This window comes from Vicugna pacos, chromosome 3 (genome assembly GCF_048564905.1).
Source record: "Vicugna pacos chromosome 3, VicPac4, whole genome shotgun sequence".
NCBI classification, from domain to species: domain Eukaryota; kingdom Metazoa; phylum Chordata; class Mammalia; order Artiodactyla; family Camelidae; genus Vicugna; species Vicugna pacos.
In genome coordinates, this window is record NC_132989.1 from 79,372,155 (window position 1) to 79,399,056 (window position 26,902).

Sequence of the window (26,902 nt, forward strand, 5' to 3'; positions counted from 1 at the left end):
AGTGATGCATCAGAGTAGTGCCAAGAGTGTATGATGGCATTTTAAGGTACTAGGGTGAGTAAGATAAAAGAGTTTATAAATAAAACAGAGAATGCAAAATGAGCTATACTAAGAGAGAAATAAAGACTGCTTGTGATCAAACTAAGAAACGTAAGATAAAAGAGCTTTAGCAACCAGAACAGAAAGAAGACAAAGAGAATATGACAAATAAAATGACTGTGAATGTTTTAGAAAGGAAAAGAACCTCAGAATACATTCATCAAGATAAATTCGGTTCAAGGAAGGTGAAATAGAGGTATATGTTAAGGGAATGCCTACAGGCAAAACACAGGAAAACACAGGCCAACACAGTACCCCATCAAGCACCTTCTGAAATCCAAGTGAGCCTGAGCTGAAACAAGAAAGATGGAATCTGAGTTTTCAAGGAAAAGAGAGCCAGGAGACAGAGTTCAACTAAGCCTTGGGGACAGAAGTTTAGGAAAGTCGTCATGACAATAATAATGGATTGAGAATGAGAAATGAAGCAAAAAAGAAGAGGAAGTATTTTGAAAGGAATATATTCAGAGCCATGAAATCCAGTAACGTGAATATAACTTAAAACTATCCATTTGAACTATGTGTGCTTCCATAAATTAGTCAGGGTAGAGGAAAAGCTATTCTCACAAAAGAAAAATAAACTACAAGAGCCCTTGTGTCTAAGAGAAATATTAACCCCTTACTTTTCCACCAGTGCAACTGGGAACAGAAAGTCCAACCAGAGGAACTATCTGGTGACTGTTCTAAGGCATGTTGTTTCAAAAATAAACATGGCAAGTTTAACCATACCTTTCAATGACAGTAGAGTTCGCTCTAGTGAACTTAGAACTGTAGCTTCATTGCCAGAAGAAACTTGTTGAAGGAATGTGTCTGTATGGTGATTCCACAGAGAGCAGGCAAAACTATAAATTCCAGAAGCTAACTGCAAAGATATCAGCAAATTTGTTCATAAACTTATTACATAATCCAGTAATCAGTTAGACCTACTCAGTAATACATTTTGGTTTTAAAACTGAGCACATACCTTCAGTGAGATTTAAAATAGTCAAGAATCATGTACAGCAATATTTCAAACATTTTGCGTCACAATGCACAATAGCAAGTATAGTTTACATTGGCTGTTATGAACTCGCACACACATGCACACCACCCCCCAAAAATACTACTAGTTCCTTGAAACGTTACTTGGCCTAATGTCTGCATTGCAGTCTGATATTTCCTACTTTTCATCTTTTTTTCCCTCCACTAATAGCTGCAACATTCACTTTTATACACACTGACTTACAGACTGTCATTCAGTTTATCAGATAAATCAATATACTAAGAAATACAAAGAAGTTAAAATTTCTGTGTTCTGCCGATCCTACCCATATGGTTTTGGGCATTTAAAGTCAAGAACATACAAACCACATCACTTGTCAGGTTGCTTGCCTATTACGTACTGGTATATGAAAACCTGACTTATACTGAGATCTTCCCATGGTTTCTTCAGTTTTCCAGAAGATCTAAGCACCATCCAGCTAAGACTACAGGCCATGTACTTTAAATAAAAGTGCATATGACTGGCTATCATTAGCACACTTTAGAATGGTTTTTTTCTTATTCGAGATATAAGTATTTCATTTCAACTAAGTAAACACTGTATTGACAATGTTAAGCATCAGAAACCAGTCAGAAATGCAATCTTGTAAATATAATATTTCTATTTAAAAAAAATCAAATTCCATTTCTATTATTTCAATTCAGTATTTTAATGGCCTGTGCCTCCAGGTGTAGAAAAAGAGCTTTACCATATCCCCAGGCAACTCTGCACATGTCTACATAGGCCACAAAGGCAAAGGCTTGAATCTCAGCTAATTTGAGTCTTGGTAGTACATCTTGTGCTCCTCCTGGAACATGAGAGGGTGAAAGGCTTGTAAGCAACTGCTAAAAGACCATCTCCTGCTCACCTCCCTATCTCCTCTGTTAGGCTGTCACAAGATAGTTTCTCACAGCCTCCAGGGTTCTGAAAAGGTGTAAGGCATCCTATCCCACTCCTAGTTTCTCTCCCACAGAACAGAGCTGCAGAACACAAAACCACTTAGTTAAGTCTCAAATGGGCTTCTCAGCAATGGGGCATCCCACAGCCTGGACTGCAGTTATCCAGTCCCTATTGCTTTGGTCATTCTTTTTGGTGTGTGGGACAAGGACCACAGGGAGTTAGTTCTGATGGATAACTGCTCTTCTCTTATCAAAGATAACTAATAAACTGTCTGAATCTAAAAGTGACTCATATCTTCACCAACCAATCAGTCAGGCTAGGCCTTGGCCCTTCCCTTGTCCTGTGTGCATGCTTGACAACAGGTACCATAGCTACTTATTAAATCATTTTAGCATATTTTCAAGTATACATGCAATAGTTCAGAGAGTGAAATAAAATTTAATCCTAATGTGTTATTATAGCCGAAATATTGTGTTGTTAATTATCTCAATCAATACAGAATTACAGCACAAGCAACAATATCATAAAAAGAGTCTAAAATTAACATCATCCCATAAAACACTGTTATAACAAAGAAGCAAATACACATTCTAAACAGAAGGGACATGATACACAGGGGAAAAAAAGCTTTACCTCAAAAAACTTGTAAGTTTCACTTACAACTACAATAAATTTTAATAATTTTCTTAGTAAATTAAATCATTTCTGAGAGTCTGAGACTAAAACATACGTCTAGAATCAGAAAATCCATCATTCTAATTTTTATCACACTCACAATATAATTTTATATTGAATTCTATAATTTTTCAAACATATAAATCAAAAATATTTTTCAGCCAGAATAAAGGGAAAGAATAGTAATGGAAGGATTTAGAAGCAGAGAAGAGGTAGGGATTCTACATAAGACCTAAAAGTTAAGTTTAAAACTAAAGTATAATTTTCTTGTAGAAAATATTTCAAAGAACAAAAAAATGAAATTTATAGCCTTGGCTTTAAGTTTCAGACCCATTTGGTACTCAGTGTTTATATGAGAAATAAAATAAAACCCAAAAGGTGCATATCCAAATTTCAAATAACAACAGAAAACCATTATATTCTGAATCTGCTTCTTGCTTAAAGAAAAAAAAAAAAAATGAAACCTTGAACTGTTTTATATATAGTCCTTTGTATCTCCTCCTTAAAACAATTTGCTTAACATTAACTTTTACATACAGATTCTATTAAAATTGTTTAGAAGAATTGTTTTTATATAGAAATTTTTTGTGTCAGTGTACTTAAAAGTCATTGAACTCTTTTAAAAGGTATTTTTAGGATACAAGTATCTATGTAGATAATGGTAATTATTTGAGAAAAATAATCATACTAACAACAGAATAAAGTTATTAAATCCTACTCTGCTCTAAGAGCTGCTCTTACCACAATCCAAAAGCTAGATATTATTGCTATTTCCCTTTCACAGTAAGAAAACTGAGGCATAGAGAGGTTAAGCAATTTGTACAAGAGCAAACAAGCATAATTACTAATAGGGAGAAAAAGATTTAAACAAGGGAGTGTTCAAATCCTGCATTTTTCCCCCCTTAATGAAGAGAAACATTGGGTATTGAACCCAGGACCTCATGCACACCAAGGATGCACTCTACCACTGAGCTATATCTCCCACCCACCAGAGCCTGCATTTTTAAACTCTATGTTCTAATGCTTCTTAAAACAGTTATTACCAATTACACAGTAATTTAGTAAAATAAATAGCATTAGCATTATTCATATAAGTAAAATCTATTTAGACTTTTAAATACAAAAACATAAACAGATTTAAATAGATACTATCCTATGCATTCGGAATTGATACAGTAAACCCTGTTCTCCAAAAATTATATAGGGACCGGGGATGTAGCTCAGTGGTAAGTGTGTGGTTAGCATGTGTAAGGTCCTGGGTTCAATCTCCATTACCTCCATCAAAAAAAAAAAAAAATTATATAATAATTGAATAATAGCAAAATTTTCTTACCATGACTACCAAAAGGGAAATTTTCCCATATGCCAATCAAGGTCAATACTGCTCTTAATGTGGATGCAATAGAAAAATGTGTCCTTCTATTCTATTATTTGCATACAATACCTATGCAAGATACAGCTAATATAAAGTGAATGTTTTTCTGAGTTTTTTTATACATAAAATTCACTCAGTCATAATAGCCATAGAGTCTTTTATCCAATTCTCAATATCCTCATCTACCACTACAGGCCAGACTCAATTTTTTAAAAAAAATGGTAATCATTCCCTAGTTTCTCAATTAAAAGTAAGATTAAGCTTGAGAAACAGAGTTGTCAAAATGGAACCTGGTATCAGCTTAAGAAGGGTAATAATAAGGGAGAATTTGCCATAGTAAATCATCAGCGTAATATTTTGAAATCACATCAGACATATTTTAAAGGCATTTTATAATAATGATAGAAAAAGGGCAAAACTATCTTAACTGTTATAATTTTTTCAAGCACTAATTTGGTTACCAGGAGAATATCCCTTTAAGAATTTCATTACCTACATATACACAATGTAAATTACTGTATACATACTAAACATAAAAACCTCCTCACTCATTCCCAAATCAAAGAACAAAATATATCACAGAGCATCTCTAAATACTGTATCAAAGCTTCTTATTGTCACAAGAGCTGGATAAAAGTATTTCATCATGGTGGAATCAAAGTAATTAAAATTCTACTTTAGTCCATAAAATCATCCTCTATTTATAATTTGATTCTAAAACATGCGATTCTAAAACTTTCAAATAATCAAAGGTTCTACTCCATTCCACCTTAAGCAACTTTCATCAATGTTTGAAATATTCACCCCCATTTCTTAAAAAAATAAATGAATAAATAGTGTAGTAACATTTACAAATAACAATGGCAGAGTTACACCTTGATCTATTAATTCTTCCCTCTTTTTGGACCTGAGAAGTAACAGTATGAAAGTACTACTTTAGGACCATAGATACAAAGAGCGGGTAACAAGTTGGGAATGTAGCAGGTATTAGTTTGGCATACAGCAGGTATTGCTGAATGAAAGTATACAGCACCTGTGACAGAAATCAAGGAAAAAACAGCAGTATGAAGAAAAATTTATTTAATATTCTCCTTTGTTTCATATTCCAGTTCTGCAGCTAAGCACCTAGTTAAGGACACTAGGCATCTACTACAGCTCCAATTCATAATTCTTTTAGTTAGCCTACAGAAGGGCTCTACACAAACAGGGACAGAGTAAAGAAGCAATTGCACTATTTGAGCCCAAAGGGGAAAGGAGGGAGACAGACAAAGAAAAAAGAAACCACAGGAATTTGGGAAGGAATACTGCTAACTATCCTGTAAACACAAGCCCTGCAAAAGTTTCTATCTGCTCCAGAAAATACCAACTAATGTATGCTTACAGAAGGCTCAGCTGGAAAAGGGAAAGTAATGAAGCACAAGTAGGAGGGATAAAACCATTTCTTCTACATTTACTTTTCAGAAATGTAGAGGGGGGAGGAAATATTCAGTCAAACAATATGAAAATCAGTTATTTATTGACACATTTTAAGTAATGGTTCGTGAAAACCCCCAATACTTGCATTTTTCTTTTTCTGAACCAGAAGAAACAGTGCCACCCACTGACTGCTTAGCAGCTTTAACCGAGAAGCACACAGGCTTGACTTCCTGAATATCAAAAGCAAAACATTACCGGAAGTTTTCTTTCTTTTAGCATTTTAAATATTCCTAAACCTTTTTAGCCTCCAGACCACTGTCCTCACACTTTTCACCTAAGAAAAGTCAGCACCAAAAAATGTTTAAATCAAGGTCTTGTCATTCATCACTAATACTGGAGTAATAAATATTATACATAGACTGTAGCTGTCAAAACCTGCTTAACCTAAATCGAGTGAACAAGACAAACAATCAAAAATGTTTTTTCAACATTTCAATGGCATGAAAAAAAATGAATACTATTCTAACCTAAAACATACTTGAGACGTGACCAAATGTGACGTACTTGCCATATTTACTTTTATGGCTCAAACAAACCACTTATAAAAATTGGCTAGACGTATTAAATCACTCTTTGTACGTGTTTTAAGGATGATAAAAGTTAAATGATCATATTTGTTAAAGTAACCAGATTAAGCCCAAGATGGACTCGCTCATCCTAAGTCCCACATCAGCAAAACCAACATTTAGAACTAAGGTTATATGCTAGGCTCTCCCAGGAAAGACGTCTAGGTCAACCAGTCAGTGCCTGCCCACTCAACACAAGCTACCTGACCCCGCTCTAAGACTTTCCTGTGCTCCAAGGAAAGTAACCCTTCTTTAACCAATCAAGTAAGGCCAACCAGTCTAACTTCCTTGTTCCTGCTCACTTTAGTCTGCAAAAAATCTCTCACCTTGCACAAATCTTTGGAGCTCCTATCTGCTGGGACTGGATGCTGCCTGATCCATGAATAGTTGAATAAAAGTCTCCTCGATCAGTAAACTATCTGTGGAAAATTTTCTTTTAACATATACAAAAATAAATCTATCTTTTTATAGATGAATACCAAAGTATTTAGTAACAAAATATCATGACATCTTTTAAATTACTTTAAAATAACTTAGAAAAAGAAACAAAGCAAAAACAGGAAAATGTTAACTGCTAAATCTAGATGATAGTGTAACACAGTTAACATTTTCTCTTTTCTATATATTTAAAAAATTCGTAACAAGTAACTTTTAAAATACCTGTACATTCTTCATACTAACAAGTAGTAATCAGCTTTTTCCTCAACACAGTATTTAAATATAAATTTGTTTCCACTTAACTATGACATACATACATATCAAATTACCAAAATATATTAGGCCAGAAGCTTTGACGGGCACAAGACCTCACAATTTCTAATCAAATTGCCAATATCTCCCAACTGATATTTATTAACTTTCAATGCAGGACATTCCTAAAGACTTGCAATATCTCTTACCTTCTTACTTTTTAAGTAAACCCTAATTTCTATTTTGTTCTCGAACCTGTATTGGTACACTTCAGGCCCAGGAAGGTCACTCTGGCCCATTTTCCAAATCCCTGAAGTTCTCTAATCCTAGCAACAGCCATAAGGCTGTCTTTAGCTACTGATGCTTAGACAATGCTCTCATGCATCCAGGGTACAAACTCAGTATGAGGGAGGAGGAGGTGAAACCGTCCTTCTCTCCATTTGGGACCCTATCTTTGTTCACAGCTGCATTTCAGGCATCCAACACAGCGACTAGCAGAGTAGGAACTCGAATATTTGTCAAATGGATACACAGATGGGTCAAAAACCAAAACATAAATCAGCACTGCTTCAATAGCCCCTTTTCCTAGGACCCAGACAAGTCATTATGAACCATATAAAAAGGATAAGCACCATGCTATATTCAAAATCTCTTCTGTTTAGTGCATGGCTCCCCACCACCCACTTTTTTTTGGATCAAGCTAGTCACCTTGAGTCTTTTTTCCCTTAAAGTTCCCACCAAAAGGTTCCTCTTTCCCTCATATTTATATAAGACTAGACACACTCTTTCTCTCTCACATACACATTCTCTTAAATCCCCACATAGGTTCATAGCAGAAATGACCCTTAATATATCATAAGAGTCATTCTTTGAATAGTGTGTTTAAAAGTCAGCATGAAATTTGGCAGAGCAAGAGACAAGATCTAGAATCAACATTTATTTGGCAATTAGAATTACCCAAACAAAACCAAAAACAAGATGAATTGAACCTACTTGATGATTTGCTTATAAACACACATTTATCTTTTATATAAATTTCACTATACTATAAATATCCTGAAGGCTTGAGTTATACTATATAAGTAGCACCTTGGCATTCTCAAATTTAACCTTCATAACTTCAGCTATTTGGGCATTTTCCCTAAGGATGACATCATGAAGTTATAAGTTAATAAGGAATAAGTATGCAAATCTCTGCTACCAGACTGAATGATCTATCTTTTAATAATCAAGCCATCTCAAAGCAGCTATGTGGTTCTGTTTTGTTAGTTTATTTAGAAAACAGTAACTCATCAGGAGGACTCTCCTGAAGTAATGTAACCTTGCCTCACAGTTTCCTCTTATTCTCATCATGCAAATCTACGTATGCTGTTAGTGGGAACATTATTGACCATACATCCTTCAATTTTAAAAATTCTGCTAAATTTTAGCCTTGACTATAATAACATAATACAGTGTATAGTTTTCTTCTATGGCAGATTCTAACAGTTTACTAAATGATCTTTGAGGGTCTGTGTCTTAACGACATTCTCTATGAATGTCAAGAGACAATTTGTGTCTTTCATCTCCTTCAGCATCATATATATCTCTTGCACATAGCAGGCAATCAATACCTATTGACTGACTTTTAGGAAGAAGTAAAAATTTAAGATTAATTCCTAATATACAGCCTTAAAAAATCATAATAAAAACTGGTTAGGGAAAATGCTGTTTTTTAGATTCATACTCTAAATATTATTGAATGAAATGACGTATCAAGACCTGCTCTAGCAAAGAGGAAAAACAAACGTGACAACACCTTAAGAACTGTTAAATATGACTGAAGAGTATATAGGGGTTGTTGTATTATTCTCTCAACTAGACTATATTTGAAATTTTCTTAATTGCAAAAAATGTTTAACTAGTCATATACAAAACTGCACATCAAAGTATCTAATAAAGCCATTAGATCAACAACATAACTGTATGTCAAGAAAATACAAAAGAAAAAATAAAACTAAATGTACACAAAAAGGTCTTCTAGGAAAAAGAGTGCTTAAAAATGCAAAATCAATATTTAAATTATGCTGTAATTGAGATTTCAATCTCAAAACTTTAATGGTGTTTATATAGATTAACTTGGAATAATAAAGGATATAAATTCATAGAATCACACAATTTTAGAACTGAAAGGAAATTTTAAAGATTCATAAAGCTTAAATGTCTTGCCCAAATCCCATTGCTGCTTAGTTACAAACATTCTTCACTGGAAAACAGGTCTTCTCATAATTGTTAACCCATATTTCTAAAAACCAAGTGAAATATACTTGCTTCCAAAAAATCTTTTCTTTTTTGGTTTGGGTTACTTCATTTACTACAGCATATACCTTTGTGGTTACATACCATGTTTACAAGATATTATTTGGTTAATACATTTATAATTACATTAGAATTACCAATACTACCTTAAATTTCCTTGCTTTCATAGACTTTAGATTTTAACTGTACTTAATGTCAACTTTTATAATCATGTTTGTATTAAAATCATATGGTTTTCTAGAAAACAAATTCCCTTTGTGTCTAATCAAGCTCAATACTGTTACTGGAAAACAATTTTCTCTCTACTGTTGTTTTTGTAATTTGTCACCTCTGAGGCGAATTTCGTGTAGAGGGAAAACAAGCTATAAAAACTGTTGGGACATGTAGAGCAGTAGGGAGGGTTTTAAGTGTACACTGCACTACTCTGCCATACCAACCAGCTCAACTAGGAGCTTATGCTTTTGTTATATGGGAAAATAATTTTGTACATGAAGACCATCTTAGCATTAAAGTAAACATATTATTAAAAGGGAGATCTTACATCCATTAATTACCCAGGCATGTCAACTTTAACTTCCTAAATTTCAACTCTATATCCTCCTAAATGTTCTTTTTACCACTGAACAACGTCAGCCTCAAACTAGTCCCTTTGCCTTCATACTGCTCTCTACCAACCAATCCTCCTCACTGGCAACTGAGTGATCTCACTGGTCAGATCACTTTCCAGCTTAAAACTTTTCAGATATCTGTTATTCTGAACCCTCTGAGGTCAATTAAAAAGTATTCAGAATCCTTCAATAATATATTTAGGAGTAAAATTATGGACATTGTGATACAGGTAGCACAGTTTTCATAGTCAAATTAACTACGTTAAATCACTCACATCATAAAACAGTTTTCTATCAGCAGCCAGACGTTTAGACGCCAGAGTCTTGGTAACATGATAGAAGGTAAGTAATGCTCTGTGCTGTCGAAGATCATCTTGGACTTTCACAGATTCTATAAGAGTAGGAATCAGTTCAGGCCACTGTCTAGGACAGTCCAATCGAGCAACTTTTGCAATCAGCACTGCAATCTGAGTTGCAATCTAGAAGGAGAAAAAATTAATCTTCTGAAAAAAAGGTATGAAATTAAAGCACTCAATAAGGTATTCATTCATTGTTGGAAATTACTTCTTTGGTTAATTATACATTAGACAAAAGTGAATGAGATTTCACTGAACTGCTTAAGATAGTAGTTCTCAGTGTGGTCTATGGATCCCTAGGGGGCCTAGGATCCTTTCTGTGAGGTCCTCCCTTTCCCAACAATATTCCAGTGTGAAACTAGATTTTACCATATAACTTCGATCAAAATAATATATCACAACACAATAAATGAAGAAGGTGATATGAAAATCTAGACATCTTCTTATAAACAGCCAGACACTAAAGAAATAGGCAAAAATGCAGAACGCCACTATTCTCAATAAATATTGTTGTTTGGGGAAATAGCTAATATTCACTTTTTTAAATTCTACTTATTAACAAATAAGGGTTTTATAACTTTTTAATTAATTAAAAACTATTTTAAAATTTCTCAGTTTTAATTTCTAATACAGTAAGTATCAACAGATAGAACCCTTCAGGGTTTTATTTTAAAGCAGTATAAGGAAGTTCTAAGGACACAAAGTTTGAGAACCACTGACCTAAGAGAAGAAATGAACAACAAATATTAGGTATTTAAATAATGATATTTATTAAGATTAGTGTTTTCACAAATGCTGGTTGCCAAAACACCTAAACAATAGTTTACCCCTCAATCACCCAAACCCTCCTGCCCTACGGAGAGTAACTGTTCTCTCCATCTTCCCTCATCTCCTCATCTGAGGAACTGCAAAGGAGAGAACTTGGATCATTTAAATAAGCTGAGATAAAACTGTACTGGATACACATCAGTGTGCTTTAATACTCAAGTTAAAAGAATCAATGTAAGAAACAGTAGTAACTTGGAAAAATTAAATAATTTTTGTAAATTTAATTATTTTATTCTTAAAAGAAAAATCTCACTATAAGGGAAAGAAAAAATAAAACTGTATAATCTACTATCTACCCTCCCATACAGTGAGAACTGAAAATGTGATGAACTAAACAGAGGAAAACCTGAAGCCATCCTGCAGTTTAAAGGGGGACCAAGGAGGGGAGGGGGGTTCTAAATCACTAAAATTAATTTCTATGCAGCAAGACCACAAATATATAGAGATGTGCTTTCAATACTGGCTCACAAACTGACACAGTTACAAAAAAAATTATGCAAGTATATCTTAAAATGACTCCTGAGTTTTAAATCATTAATCGCCAAATCTAATCAACATTCTTAACAGCTACAATTGGATCTCAAAATTTAAAAACCATCAGAGATGTGTGTATAAACATCACAAATAGACATTATGTAATAAGATTTTATTTTCAATGCCAAGAAACAAAGTTAGTTTAGAAAAAGAAGCAAAATTAAGGGGAGAGAAAGAACAGTTAGCATTCATTTTCTTACTAACCTGGTTTATTGGTTCATTGAAATTGGTGATTAGCCCTGCACGCAATGTAGATTTCTCCTCCTCTGAGAGAGCACTGTAAAAAGATATACTTATTATGCAAGAGAATGCTGCCTAATAATGGATGCAGATCAGCACTACTAAGAATTTTAACACTAAAAAGCCTTTCAAACAAGGTGTCTCTAATTGTTTTTGGTAATTAAATAAAATTATTTCCACTGACACATCAACTAATTCAAAATTTCCTCACAATTGAATAAATAGGAAGCACAAAACAGTAAGGAATAGGAAATAATACAAATTAGAGTAAAGAATGTGATATTTTGATGTTTGCTTTTATTGACATAAGAACAATTGCCTACAAAAAAATTAATGACTGGCTTTAAAAAATCTATATGGGTTAATATTAGTCTTTCACTGACTTTTTTTTTTTTTTTACAAAATCTGATGAGGTTATTCTATGTGGAAAAGGATCAGGACTCAGAGACTATCTGGGATGGAAAACTTATTAGAAACCAATCAGTTTAAAATCTTTCATTTTGCATGTCAGAAAAGGATAAACACGATACTATAATTTTGATCACAAAAGAGGAAAGAAACTAGATAGCAAAAGGACAGAGATGGGCAATACTCACTGTATAAGACTGTATGAGACTATATACATTTGAATTTTGAACTATATGAATGTATTATTTATTTTAAAACTTAAATTTTAAAACCCTCATTTTAAAACCCTCTCCATTTGGGCTAAGATGGAGGAGCTGGCATTGGATGAATCACACCAAAAAAATCAGTTATACAGGTTGCATTCAATTTTAAGAAAAAGCTTTAAAACATCTGTTGAGTTGAATTGTGTCCTACCAAAAAGGTATGAGTCCTAACCCCAAACACCTATAAAGGTGACCTTATTTGGATACAGAGGCTTTGCAGATACAATCAAGTTAAAATCAGGTCATGCTGGATTAGGGTGGTCCCCAATCCAATGACTGGTGCCCTTCATAGGAAGAGGAAAATCTGGACAAAGACATCAAGGAGACACCTGAAAATAAGGCCATGTGACACTGGAGACAGAGACTGGAGTGATATTTGGAGAATAATGCACCTCAGTACTTGATGAAAAAAGTGACACAAAATCAATTAGCAGTATAGAAGACCTGAACAGCAAAATTGATAAATTGGACCGAATTGATATATAGATATATCTAACATTACAATCAACTATGGCAAAAGACACATTCGTTTCAAGTGTACATAAAACATTTACCAAAATACCATATGCTGGGATAAAATAAGACAGTACATTTTAAATAATGAAATCAGTAACAAAAAAAATATTGAAAATCCCACATGTTTGGAAATTAGGTGGTATGTATCTAATTAATCTATGGGTTTAAAAAGAAACCACAGGGGAAATTTTTAAATATTTTTAACTAAATAGTAATGAAAATATTACATATCAAGGCTTGTAAAACTGAACTAAAGCCATGATTACAAGAAAACTCTTAATGTTTTAAATGTATATAAAAGAAGAAAAACTGAAAATCAATTATACAAGCTTCCATCTCAGAAAGCTAAAGAAAAAAGACCAGCAAATTGAATTCAAAAAAGAAAGAGAAATTACATCAAGCCTTCTAAAGTACAATAAGCAAAGACAGACAAATAGGCCAACAGGATAAAAGAGAATCCAAAAACAGATCCATACATACAAAATGCCTGCTATGTAACAGGGGAACCACTGAAGTGCAATAGGGAAAAAAATACATGGTACTGTCCCTACTTCACATCCATAACTTACACAGGAATTACTTCCAGATAGATTATACACCAAAATGTGAAAAATAAAACAAAGCTTTTAGCAGAAAACATAGAGTATTTTCACAACCTTACATTGAACAAAAATTTTATAAACAGGTCCCAAAAGAATTAATTATAAAAGAAAGGTAGCTAAATTGAACTTCATTAAAATTAAAAACTTCTTTTCATCAAAAGACATCATTAAGAAAGTGAAAAGGCAAATCACAAAATAGGAGAAGATATTTTCAATATGTATATTCAACAAAGGACTTACATACAAAAAATATATATAAACCCCATAAATCAATAAGATAATCCAATTTCTTTTAAGTGTGCAAACAGCAGGCCCTTCACAAAAAAGGCTATCCAAGTGACTAAAAAATACATAAAAATGGTGCTTATTGTTTATTAGGAAAATGCAAAAAACTACCAGGGACAGCAGTATGACTAAAATAAAATAGGTTAGACCAAGTACTGCTGAGAATATGACACAAATGCCAACATTCATGTTACTGTGGAACGGCAAATTAGTACAACTAGTCTGGAAAACTAACTGACAGTATCTAATAAAGGTGAACATACATCTGACCACAAATGACAGTAAGATGAGCACTTCTGTACAATAAGACATTAAGAAGGTTTTTCAAAGAAGCATTATTTTTAACAATCAAAAACTACAAACAGCCTTAATACCCATCAACAGCAGAATAGATAAGTAACGATGGTATGTTCCTAAAATGGGATGTTATACTCATACATAAAAGAGTAAACTACTGCCCCATGCAACTACATGGAACAACCTCACAAATGTAACACTGAATAAAAGTCAGACACACAGGAGAACATGCTATATGATTTTCAGTTGTATGAAGTTCAGATATAGGTAGAACTAATCTGCAGTGACAGGCATCAGGTCTTTGAGGAGCGTGTATAGGTAGGTTACCGCGAGAGGGCAAAGGGAAGCCTCTGGGCTGATAGTACGTTCTACCTAGTTCTGAGTGGTAGTTACATGGGTGTGTTCACATTACATTCAAACTATACCCTTCGTTTATGCACTTTTTAAGTATGTTATATATTATACTTCAATAAAAGTTTTTTTTTAATCTTAAGAGTGACTTGCTCAACATTAGTAAACAAATGAGAAAATAAGATTAAGATAAAAATTTGGGGGGTGGGGTGTGAAAAATGGGTAAAGGGAGTAAAAAGGTACAACTTTCCAGTCATAAAATAAACAAGTCATGGGGATGTAATGTATAGCATGGCAACTGCAGTTAATGATAATGTACTGCATATCTGAAAGTTGCTAAGATAGTAAATCTCAAAATTCATCACAAGAAAAAAAAAACCCTGTAACTATATATGGTAACAGATGTTAACTAGACTTATGGTTGTGATCATTTCACAATATATAAAAATTCTGAATCATTATGTTGTATATCTGAAACCAATATAATATTACATGTCAATTAAACCTCAATGAAAAAAATAAACATTTAGGCAAAAGGAGTCAAAGCCCAGTGCAAGTCTATGCTTTCTCATTAAAACTGATCTCTAATCCTTTTATAACTATGCTTCACTTTCCAATTTTAATAGCTCTCTTCTATCAGCCAAATCCCTGAAATAATGTTTTCTCCTATTAGCCTTAATTCAAGCTTGAAGTTCAAGTTTTATTCTATGCCAAGAAGCCAGGTTCAACAGTTTTCATAATTTTAAATTAAGAGAATATAATAATTACCTACCAAATTACAAAAAGAGATTATGCAAAAGAATATACATATTAAAGAAAATAAGCTATTAACCTGGAAAATCCTCATGTCTTTAGCAACTCTCCAATAACAGTTAACATTCCACTTTCAATTTTATGCACATGTTATCATTAGATGAATTCAGACTATATCCCAAGTAGAAACTGGAGAGTATCTAATTAGGACCCAAAAGTGGCATTGTACATACTAATAATATATAGGCTTAAATTAATCATTCTGTGAAAATAGTGATAAGAATAGGAAGTATAAGATGGAACTTAGTTAAAAACACAAATAAGCAGATTTTTTTCAAGTGTCTTAAATTTAAATATGAATTTGATAATTAATCCTTGCTCCCTAAGTACATTCTTCTCCTTTCTAGCTTGTATCTCAATATATACTAAAAGATCCTGGGGTATAACTATGTAATACCATATGATATCTCCCTTAACTTTTAAAATTTAAACTAAATTCCAGTTCTAATTTTTTACATGAAAGTACAATCTGAACTATCTCATCATAATTTACTCTCCCATCCAAGATCATCATTTATAACCATATTCTTCAGATAACCAGTAAAACAAAGTGAATTTTAGGAGACATAAAAAATCTAATTGGCCATAGCAGTAGAAACATATGTATTACTGCACTGTTTCCTGCAACTCAATAATATATAATTTCTTATCACAAAATACTTCTTTTCTCTTAAAATTATGATTTCTAAAATAAGAGAGTTTTGCTTTATACTATAGTATTCTCTGTGTAGCCTTAAAATATTCTAGTTACTTCTAATATTATTCAAAGGTATATTTTAAATGCACTTTGAGGACTCAGTTTTTTTTTTAAGGTCTTATTAATATAAAAACTACAGAGCTGTAGTGCCACAGTGCCATCTACTGGAGAACAAAGACTATGTTACTTCTTTGGCAAAGTTTACTTATTTTCCTATCAAATTCCTGAGTCCTGACTACACATCTTTCTATCTTTAACATGTAATTAACTATTAAGAGAAATTTGTTCACTTAACCACCCACAGAGAAGTTACAACTGAACCTCATGAGATTACAAATGTATACTACCCAATTTCCACCACAGAGGCAATTATGCAGAAAGACTAGGGAATTAACTTCCAGTTGGCTCAGAAATGATCTGGGACTTCCTTCTCAATGACACTTTCCAAAATCCTAGCCTTATAAAAAAAAAAATCCTTTAAAAAAAAAAAATCAACATGAATCATTAACTGAGCATTTGTTTTATGCCCATAAAATTAGAAATCCTCAAAAACACAGACAAGAAAGTCCACAAGAAATCCACATACCTTATCCAAAGAGGAAAAAAAAACAAAATGAAAAACTCATGGAGAAAAGCAATAATATGGATATTGACTGTAATTAACTATGTAGAACACTTTTCTTCTTCAGTAGTTACGCACTTTTTTTCTTTTAAGTATCAAACACTTCACAAATTTGCATATCATCTTAGCTCAGGGAGCATGTTAATCTTCTCTGCCCCAGTTTTAGTATATGTGCTGCTGAAGTAAGCACAAATGCATTCTTTTACATACAGAATGAAGATTAACAGATAAGTCTTATTCCTTCCTGAATTTGAAAAGGATGACACAGAAAGAGGGAGAAAGATGGAACTTACTGAGGTGCTACACGTCTCCAGTAGCGATCAATTCCATTTTTAAAATATAGCACAGCAAGCCACCTAACATTTATATCCAGAGTGTGGTTTGTGAAGATATTCTGTAAATAAAAAACAAAGTATCAGAATGAACATGTAATAAGTTAAAAGTATCATTAATATACCACAATCAAGTATGGATAGATTGGGGGGGGGCGGATAATTCGGTTCATTTATTTATTTACTTATTTCTTTTTTTTTTAAGAGGAGGTACTGGGGATTGAACCCAGGACCTCAAACATGCTAATTAAGCATGTGCTCTACCACATTGAGCTATACTCTCCCCTCCAGATACATTTTTAATTAAATGCTTCATTTAAATTTTATCACTACATATATCATATTGTTATTTTCTACATATCGATAGCTCTACAATTCATGTAAGAAAGCATATCTGCTCAGGAGTATTTTAATTATGTAAGCTGAGTAATAGGTATGTGGAAATTCATTATGTACTCTACTTTTAGGTATGTGTGAAATCTATCGTAGTAAGAAATTTAAACTTGGAAACAAACAGCATCATCTACATAAACACAAAAACAAAACTAAAATAAAAAACTCTAAATTAAAAAAGAAAAAGTAGACCTATCACAGCATAGATTCAAAGAGTCTAAGGAGTCAAATACCCTGGCTTATCAATTTATGCTATGAAATAAACAATTTCAAAGTACTCCCTTATCAAAGTGATTATACTTAAAGTTTGATAGCAAAACAGTTTTAAATAATATAAAGGCAGATGTGATATGAATAATTTCAACTCAAAAATAACCATTATTCAAAAAATGCATTCACTGTGTTAATCCAAATTACAGGCAGTCCTCGCCTTGCACAGTAGTGGGACATGTAAAAATGACTGTAGATGCCAAACCATACAATATCATTTTGATAATCAAAATTACAACTGCTCTGTGACTTTTAAAATTAATCAACAGATTTATTAAAAGTGTTCTCAAAAATTTATAAATGATAGTTATAAATGTATATGGAAATTAAAAGGATAGAAAAACTAATATTTACACTATAACTTAAAATGTCACAAACACTGAGAGTTAAAGTGTTTTACTGCTTTCCAAAAAATGTTTCTAAAATAGTGAGTATCTAGAACAAAAAGGAATTATAGGAATGTTAACTGACTAAAATTGTACTACACCTCAGACCAAAACAACTCAAATTCCTAGAGCCGAACTCTTAAACAGAACCTTGTGTGGAAAAACTTCAAAATCAAAAATAATAATGCGGAAATAAGTCTTTTACTATCAAAAAATATTTACATGTTAAGTATTAAAAACTGGTATGTATCCCATAATCCTATTTTTTTTAAATCAAGTGCATACCAAAGAAAAGTTAAAAAGAAAGCAGTATAATGCCAATTTATTCCTTAAGACCCCTGACAACTGAGTTAGAATCCCTATTTCGGGTCTCTTTTGCAAAAGAAGACATGGGTTCGCTCACCACATAAATTGCATTTGATTTCAACACTTTACATGTCTACCTTCCATACTAGATTGAGTTGTGTCTCATGCATGGAGTCGAGCACAGAGCTCAGCAAAGCAGAAACTTCATAAACATCTTTTGAGCAAATGAGTGAATGAATGGAAGTAATGTGGGAATACGGTGGAAGGTGGTGGATCTCAGCATATTTCAGCTACACTTAGGAACCAAGAAAAGCCAAGCTTCAGGTGTCAATCCAAGTAGAAATATTCCATAAGTATTTTAAATAACAGACTGGAACACAAGCCTGAGATCAGGTATACAAATTAAGGAATCTCCAAACTGAAATGGACAGCTAAGGCTCAATTAGACCAAATGTGCCACAACAGTGAGTACGGGGGAAAAGGAAGAAATAAACTCAGCAGTTTTTAAATCTACTGTAATCTATTCCATATGAAAGAAATTTTACTATCCCTCTAAGAAAAGTATACTGGTAAAAATAAAAACAAAAAGGTCTAGACACTTAATATTAATAATTCATACATTGCACAAAAGTATCAAGCAAGCCTATTTTTTTTCAAGATCAAGCAGTAACTAAAATGAGAAATTCCAGAAGTGTTTTATATTTTGGCATAAAAAACAGAAGGCCAATTACAGAACACATTTATTTAAATAGACATATGAAGAGTAAAGACACTCAGAGGCTGTCTAAAGATTTACACTATGCCCAAATTTTACAAACACGATGTTCAGATTATGTATAAGACTAAGATATTTTCTTTAGAATCTTTAGAAATCAGTTTTTTATCTTTTGTTACTGTGCCAAACAACCAACTTTCATGTTATATTCAGAATATCAAGTATGATTCTAGACATTTAATTTCCCCTACAGGCACTAACTAGTATCTTCTTAAATTGAACAACTCAAACTTTTGCCATGAAGTCATAATATATATGTCAAATTCCATGGCTTTCTATTTCACAAGATACAGTAAACAGTTCTACTCCGAATTTTTGACGCAGTCACAAATGCTGAATCAGTTTTTGATCCAATTGGTAGCCTCACTGCCATGGCCAGAAATTAAATCTCAAACACTTACCAGAGTTCTCAAATTTTCAGAAGAAGAAAAGGGTAAGAAAGACCCTCTGTACAAAAAGACATCGTTTAACTGGAATGAAAGGCCACCGCTGGCATTGATAGAATAATTTTGATTAATTAACCAAAAGCTTTAAATTTCCAGAAAGATTTATTTAAAGCATACATTGTTATTTATTAAACCATTTCCCATAACACCTAGGAAAAGATCAGCTATGTTAAGAAAATTAAAATTTTAGATGTGGAAAAGAAAATGATGTTTTAAAGTGAAACACCTACACCTAGGGGGGAGGGTGTAGCTCTGTGGTAGAGTGCAGACCTAGCAGGCACGTGATCCTGGGTCCAATCCCCAGTATCTCCATTTTAAAAGATAAATAATAAATAAACCTAATTATCTCCTCCACCAAGTAATAATAATAATAATAATAATAATAATAATAATAATAATAATAATAATAATAACAACAATAACAATAATAAAAATAAAATAAAATAAAATAAAAATAAAGTGGTGTTATTAAAAAAAAACTAGACATAAAAAACAAAATGAAATAAAAGTAAAATACCCTGAGCAAGGTAGACCTGACTCTGATGCTGCAGTGGGGAGACCTGAAAGACCCTAATGATATAAATTAACTGGGGTGAGGATAAGCATGAAGGCAAAGCATGGAAGTGTACTATCTACGATCTTCAGGTCAGCATTAACATGCTAAACCAGAATACCAGCAGTGTTGCCTTCTGAGCAGATACTACCAGTACCCTATTGGGTTATTTATTCAAGCATCAACAAACATTTCTTCAACATCCTCAAAGAACCATGCCCTGAATTAATATGTGGCAATAGAAATGGTAGCCAAACATCTGGATCAATTTCACTAAACGACCAATACATGTAAGATTTTAGAACAATGAAAACAAGAGTGTCTCATTTTATTAAAAATAGCAGTGAACTATTCTAAAACAACTTACCAGTAACACTGAATAGAAACCAGGTTGTGTCTCCCACTGTTTTAATTGCTCCTCAGCTGGTTTTAACACAGCAGTATCCTGACTAGTGGCCTGTGTTAAGACCTGAAGAACGACAGTACTGGCACTATTGAGATCCATGGAAACCTGGCAATGACAAGTTAACATACCTGAATGTACATTATGCTTAAAAAATTAACAGTAATTTAAACAGAGAAAAAGCTTCAATGTTCTGAATTATTCCTATACTTCAATCATTTACCTACTCTCATGTTTCTGCTGGATTTCTATCTTTTTAATGTACCATCCATAATACTTAAATCTCTAGCAATTCAAGTCGCTTTTGCTTAAATTAACTTCTAAAGGAAACTGCTTTTTATTGTCCCATATACAGAATGTAATAATAAACTGGAAAAAAACAAAAACCAAAAAACCCCGACAAGCAAAACCCAAAGTTACTAAAGTCTGGTTAAATATCACTGCCTGCCCAAGACTCTAATCATAATGCGTTCTGTCTTAGTTTTTTTTTTTTTAAGATAAACATTATAAAAGTATTAACTACTTTATCCTTAATTAAATCAGAAGGAAGAGAAATGAGAAAGGAATGCTTTGACTGACTGCTAAGTACTTCATAATATCATTTTATGTGCCATCATTAATACATGTCGAAAACATTTTTTGAAATATAAAAGACAAATACATACCTAAGAAAACATCATGGCGGGGGGAATGAAATGAACCAACAAACAAAATATAAACCCCAAGTTAGAAAGGATCTTAAGGGTTGAATCATCTAATCCTACACCAAGTATCTGAAACCATTCTAAAAATACGAGAGCAATTTATTGAATTCTCTAGGATTCTGTTTCTAATCATATACAAAACTGTGTACAATTATATACTTAGGGAAGCATATGCAGTTGTTCACAATATACATATACAAAGTATGTAAGATTAAAATTGAAAGCTAAAAATGACCGAAAATAACTCTAGTTCTCAGTGCAGAGGTGACTGGAAATTAGCTTTGTGTTAACAGTTACCTAAAACTGAAGAATGTTCCAGATAGTAAAAGTTTAAAAGTCATTAACCTATAAGGAATATAGCCAAAGTAAATTACTTCCCTTGTTAAAGAGCTGTAAGTAATTGCAATGACTAATGAAAAGAGAATGTCTCAAATGTTGATTCAGCAAGAAATTTGACCCAACATATTACAACATTTAAGGAAATTAACAATTTTGAAGTCCATGGGAGTAAAGCAGGGCTAGGGCATAATAATTGGAAACAAGACAAAATATTACCAATTACCAATAAACTGGATTAAGATTTTAAATTAGTACTCTGTTCTTATCTATATTTTAGAGCTGACTAGGGTGGTACCTTGTAAATATATATTGTCTCCCTCACTAATTAGGTGTTTCTTGAACAATATAAGTTTCTGTGTTTGTTACCACTTAAAAATAAGTGAATGGATTTTTACTCAATTTAGAAGATTTGTTGGTAATGTATGATTTCAAAAACAGACTATATAAGAGAGATTCACTTTATGGAGGCCCTAAGAAGATACTTTAAAGAAATAGGCAGTGTGTTTTTCTGTCTAGTTGAAATACAACACAAGCCACAAAACAAGCCATGTATGTAATTTTTACCTTTTCTAGTGGCCATGTTAAGAATTAAAAAGAAACAAGTGAAATTAGCTTTATCACATTTAACTCAATGTGTTCAAAATGTTATCCTTTCAACATGTAGTCAATATTTTGAAAATACTGATTAATAGAGGTATTTTACATTTTTATACTAAGTATTCAAAATCCTGTGTATATTTTAGACTTAAGGCACATCTTACTCTGAACTAACCACATTTCAAGTACTCAATAGCCACATGTGGCTAGTAGCTCCTATGTTAGAACAATTCTAGAAAAACCCCAAAGTGCGGTCCAAGAATTGGCAACCAGCAACACCAGCACTACCTCACAGAAATGCAAAATTCTCAATGCTCTCGTCAAACCTACTCAATCAAAACAGACTGAAGGCAGGAGGCAGTGGGGCAAAAATCTTAAAGTGCTTAAAGTTTTCTAAGTAAATCTCAGTAACTGTCAAAGTATCAGAAGCACAACTTCAGAAACTCTAAAACTGAGGTACGACTTAGAAAGTCTAGCTCTACTAATGTACTGAATGACAAAACATAGTTTCAATTGTACACTCTTGTAAAAGAACGTAGACCAGCACTGATTTGCAGTTCTCTCAAGGGAACTGTCCACGGTATGAGGAGCAGACATTCACTGATTCTCCCCCAAGCAATTTAAGAGCAGCCAGCTAAAATAAAAATTAAACGTTAAAAAAGCCAGTATCTGAGCATGTATTACACATCAAGTATTGTACTAAGGGCTTTATTCATTCCTAATAATAATTCTATGTGGTACATACTATTATATAACCCCATTTTTGGGGTAGAAAACTAAAGGATCAGAGACCTTACCTTGCCAAGGTCACAATCAACTAAGTGGCAGTCCTTGGACTTGAACACCAAAGCCGTATTAGTCTTCAAATCTAATATTGCCTTCCTTGAGTGATAGAACAGACATCTCTGTAATCTTATGGGCCCAACAAGATACATGATACATGCTTAATATTTGCTGAATTAAAACGGATCAATGTTAAACAATAAAGGACTTCACACTGAATCACATGGGAGCTAATTAATTGATTTAGCCAATAATACTGCTGAAAGCATTGTTCTAGGTGCTGAGAATATAAGAGTGAACAAAATGGTGCCCTTGATTTCATGTAGTTTACATTCTAATGGAAAATGACGTATCTGTTTTAAAAAGGAAAGAAATGAAAGAAAAAAGAAAATTAAAGAGGTAATGAAATGAAGAAAATAAGATAATGTTAAAGACTATAATTGAATGTGTTACTTTAGATTGGATGTTCAGAGAAGGTTTCTCTAGTGATATTTACGAAAGACATTGAAACCCAGTAGGAGGACCCTGTGAGGCCCTCCCAGGCACAAAAGCCTTTCCGCGTCCCAATTTCTTGTTTGTAGGAAAAAGCTTTTTCAGCCTCGTGAGTTTCAAAGAGCAGATTCAAACAGTTACTAATTAGGGGAGTGAGGGAATGTGGAAAAGAGCAGGGCCCTGGTTCCCCCTCAGGGGGGATGCATAACAATCTGGTACATATCTCTAAGTTCTTCCACAGGAACTAAGGGCCCTACCCAGGTGGAGGATGTTAACTTTAGGCTAAGTACAAGCACAGAGACCCCAAACTCGTTGGAACCAGAAGGCTGATGATTGAGATTCCTGGAACACTATTCTGTTACCTCACCACCAACCATTAAGAGGAAGGTTACACACCTTGCAGCTCTCCTCCCAAAACTGCCTATAAAAATTCTTCCCCAAAAACTAATGAGGAATTCAGGATTTGGGGGCACGAGCCATCTGTTCTCCTTGCTTGGCCCTTACTTTCTCTGCTCCAAACTTTCTCTGCTCCAAACTCTGACATTTCAGTTTGGCCCCACTGTGCACTGGGCACACGAACTTGGGTTCAATAAAAACATGAGAATGACAAGAGAGACCCAGAGCTCTGGATAGGGAAAACAACTGAAAATAAGGCCTTAATATTAGAAGCAAACTTAAGAAGGCCAGTACTGATACTTACTGAGAAAAGGGGATAATACAAGATGAGGCTGGAGAAGTAGGCAGGAACAGATCACGTGGCAACTTTATAGGGGAAAATAAAGTCCTTGACTTTCATACATGTACAAAAAAGCAACCGGGAGATAGGAAGAATATGAATATAAATACATTAATGTGAATACAATAATGGAGAAATGCTCTACCAGAACTTATCCCTACCCCAACTTCAGCCCCCAAAAAGAAAAAAGCCGTATCTCTATTATGGGCCACTACGTGAAAAACAGAATCACTGACTACTGCCAACCCACAGAGCAATTTTCACCTAGAGCAAAGATTGCGCAGAGCGCTCACATACATATACACCTTCACATGTCACACTTCTCTGGATCCTCACAACAAAGCGACTGTTAAGTCCATGTACTCATCTCTATGCCCCACCATTCACCAGTTCTAATGGAAGCTGCCAGAGTTCCCCATCCCTCTAGCGTCCTGCTTCATCCAGGTCCCCTCCTCTTGCTTCTGATCCTTGCTCCCAAGAAGCCCATCCATTCTCGGAGGGAGAGCTCAGCTCATATATTTTTGGAGAACCAATTTTGTGCCAAGCACTGAGACAGTTGTTAAAATAAGAATCAAGAGTCTTTTTCTCTAACCAAAATATGGGGGATGATGAGATGGGAGGTGGAGAGAATTATTTTCATTAAAACAAACTAAAAAATAAGTTTCTAGAATACTGCTGGAATCCAGAGCACATTACCCCCACAGAAATATCTAGTGAGTAAAAAGGCTTTTCGATCTAAGAAACAAACCATCACTCATAACTTCTATTGAAAGTATTTCCAAGTACTAATTAACTTATAAGGGAAGCTTTAAGCAGGAATCAGTTCCTAAATTACAGATTAAATACATCATGAAAAACCAACAATTCAGGAATGACAGACTGATAATGAATCATTAAAATACCATATTACTAAAGCCTATTAAATTTTTTAAAGATCCCATAACAAACCTATGAAAAGCAAATCTGGCATGTGGACTAATAATCGCTATTTCACAGAGGAACAATTTACAGTTGTTAGAACAATTAGAGTTGTCCAGGGTCATGTAGAAAACTAGTACATGGCAGAGTGAGGCCTGATAACTGTAACATAAAGCGGCCTCACCACACCACCCTACTCCCAAACACCTACAAACACCATGCCCTCTCATAATAGGTTCCTGGAGAGGAAGATTCCTAAATCCATCAGAATCAAAGGACCTCATTTTCTATGTATAAAATATTCATACAGTACTCAATTGTGGGATTCCCCTGAAAGGACAACAATGGCAACAAAGAACAAGGGGAGATGTGTATAGTCATTCAAATGTAGCAGTGTGGAAATAAACTTCCTTTGAGATAAAAGATGATTACTGACTACTAGTAGTCAGTTGGAAGGGTAGTTCACTGGAAAACTAACCTTCCAATATTTTTCTTTTCGAATTAGCATACAGAAATACAATAGGGTTGCTACTGCTACTTGCACATAGTAGTGAAGCAGACACAATTAGTCTCCAAAAAAAACTGGAGACCTGAGACTGACAGAGAAAGACAGTAAAGAGGAAAAGGAGAAGAGGAGGAAGGAATGAGAAACGAAAAGCAGGGTGGAAGGCAGAAGGAGATGGAGACACAGACTAACTCGTGAAAATGGCCAGAGGTATTTCTCAAAGCACTTAACAGGATTTTCACGAGATCATCACCGGGTAGGCCTGAAGGCCAGGGATGCTAGTCTTTCACAGGGGAAGCGCTGTCTATGTGCATTGAGAAAAATCCCACACCTATGTTAGAAGAATGTATCCTTTGCCTTTCTGTGTTTCTATCAATGATCAAGACCCTGGAGACAACCAAGCTAACAGCAAAATTAAATTCGGCTAGGTTTTTTAATAAATAATGTATACACTGAGGTTGCTTTGATTTTCATTAATATGTATAGTTTAAAATCATGAGCAAGAGGAAACACTGCTTGTGAGTATTTTACTAGCTTTCAACCACACTATAAAAAAGCATTATTCAAAATCTAAATGCATACTCTTTTTTTCCCTAAGAACAATAATAGGAGAAGGTGAAAATTAAAAGGGCAGGCATTTTGCCCTTCTTACTATTTCTCAATTCAGTCAGTTCAATTTATTCATTACTGGACTTAACTGTAGTCTTTGAGTCTATTAAAGTCTAAACAACCAAGCAATATGTGACCCAGAGCTTAAAAATAACTTGTACCTTGTAAGTGGACTTTCTAAGCTTTATTCTATAAGATACCTTCCCAATTCTGGTAAAATCCAAAATCCAAAGATAATACAGATCTGCCTGTAGGTGGAAACTGACTAATTTTCATTGAAAGAAACAAGTACATACAGTACCTCTGTCTGCTACCAACAGACAAGACTCCTCAGGCCTGCATCGACTTTAATCTCGCCATGACAATTTTCTTCAGATTACTACATATCTGTGTTTGTCCTTAGTTTTAGGACATTCCACACAAGCCACTATTAAAAGTTAAAGCAGTGAGTAAGCGGACTGACTTAGAAAAAGGTGTTAGACTACAACAAAAATAGAAGAAAAAAGAATTTCGAAATCAAAAAAGGTACTCTCGGTAGTTTATTCCGTAACAGAACAGAGGTTAACAGAATTAAGTGAAAGAACAGCTGTTGGGGAATGGAATGTTCCCAGTGTGTCCACAGGTTACTTGCTAAATGCAATGAAGAAACAAACGTTTAAAATGAAGGTATCTGTCAGTCAGCTTAAACAAAAAAGCAAATTTATTATCAACAGCTGCACAACTTGAGCTTAAGTGCCTCCTGATGTGATGCAGTAAGAAGTATACAACCCATTTCTAAACACCAAAAATGATCGGCCATAATCTGATCAAGACTCTAGATCCAATTTCCAGTTTAAAG

General features: G+C 33.8%; 1 protein-coding gene and 1 non-coding gene across 3 annotated transcripts in view; both read right to left on the bottom strand.

Annotated features, from left to right (window-relative positions):
• Window positions 1-26,902, bottom strand: part of IPO11 (importin 11) — a 168,794-nt gene that overhangs the window by 130,499 nt on the left and 11,393 nt on the right. For both annotated transcript variants that reach the window (XM_006206039.4, XM_031675666.2), the window contains exons 2-6: window positions 20,346-20,489; window positions 16,811-16,911; window positions 11,628-11,700; window positions 9,981-10,184; window positions 826-958 (exon numbers count right to left, since the gene is read on the bottom strand). In XM_006206039.4, the coding sequence (XP_006206101.2) occupies window positions 826-958; window positions 9,981-10,184; window positions 11,628-11,700; window positions 16,811-16,911; window positions 20,346-20,483 (649 nt within the window). In that variant the 5' untranslated portion in view covers window positions 20,484-20,489. The remainder of the gene's footprint in view (window positions 1-825; window positions 959-9,980; window positions 10,185-11,627; window positions 11,701-16,810; window positions 16,912-20,345; window positions 20,490-26,902) is intronic.
• On the bottom strand, window positions 16,606-16,707 carry LOC116280120 (U6 spliceosomal RNA). Its single transcript, XR_004189454.2, has one exon. It is a non-coding gene; the product is annotated as a U6 spliceosomal RNA (small nuclear RNA).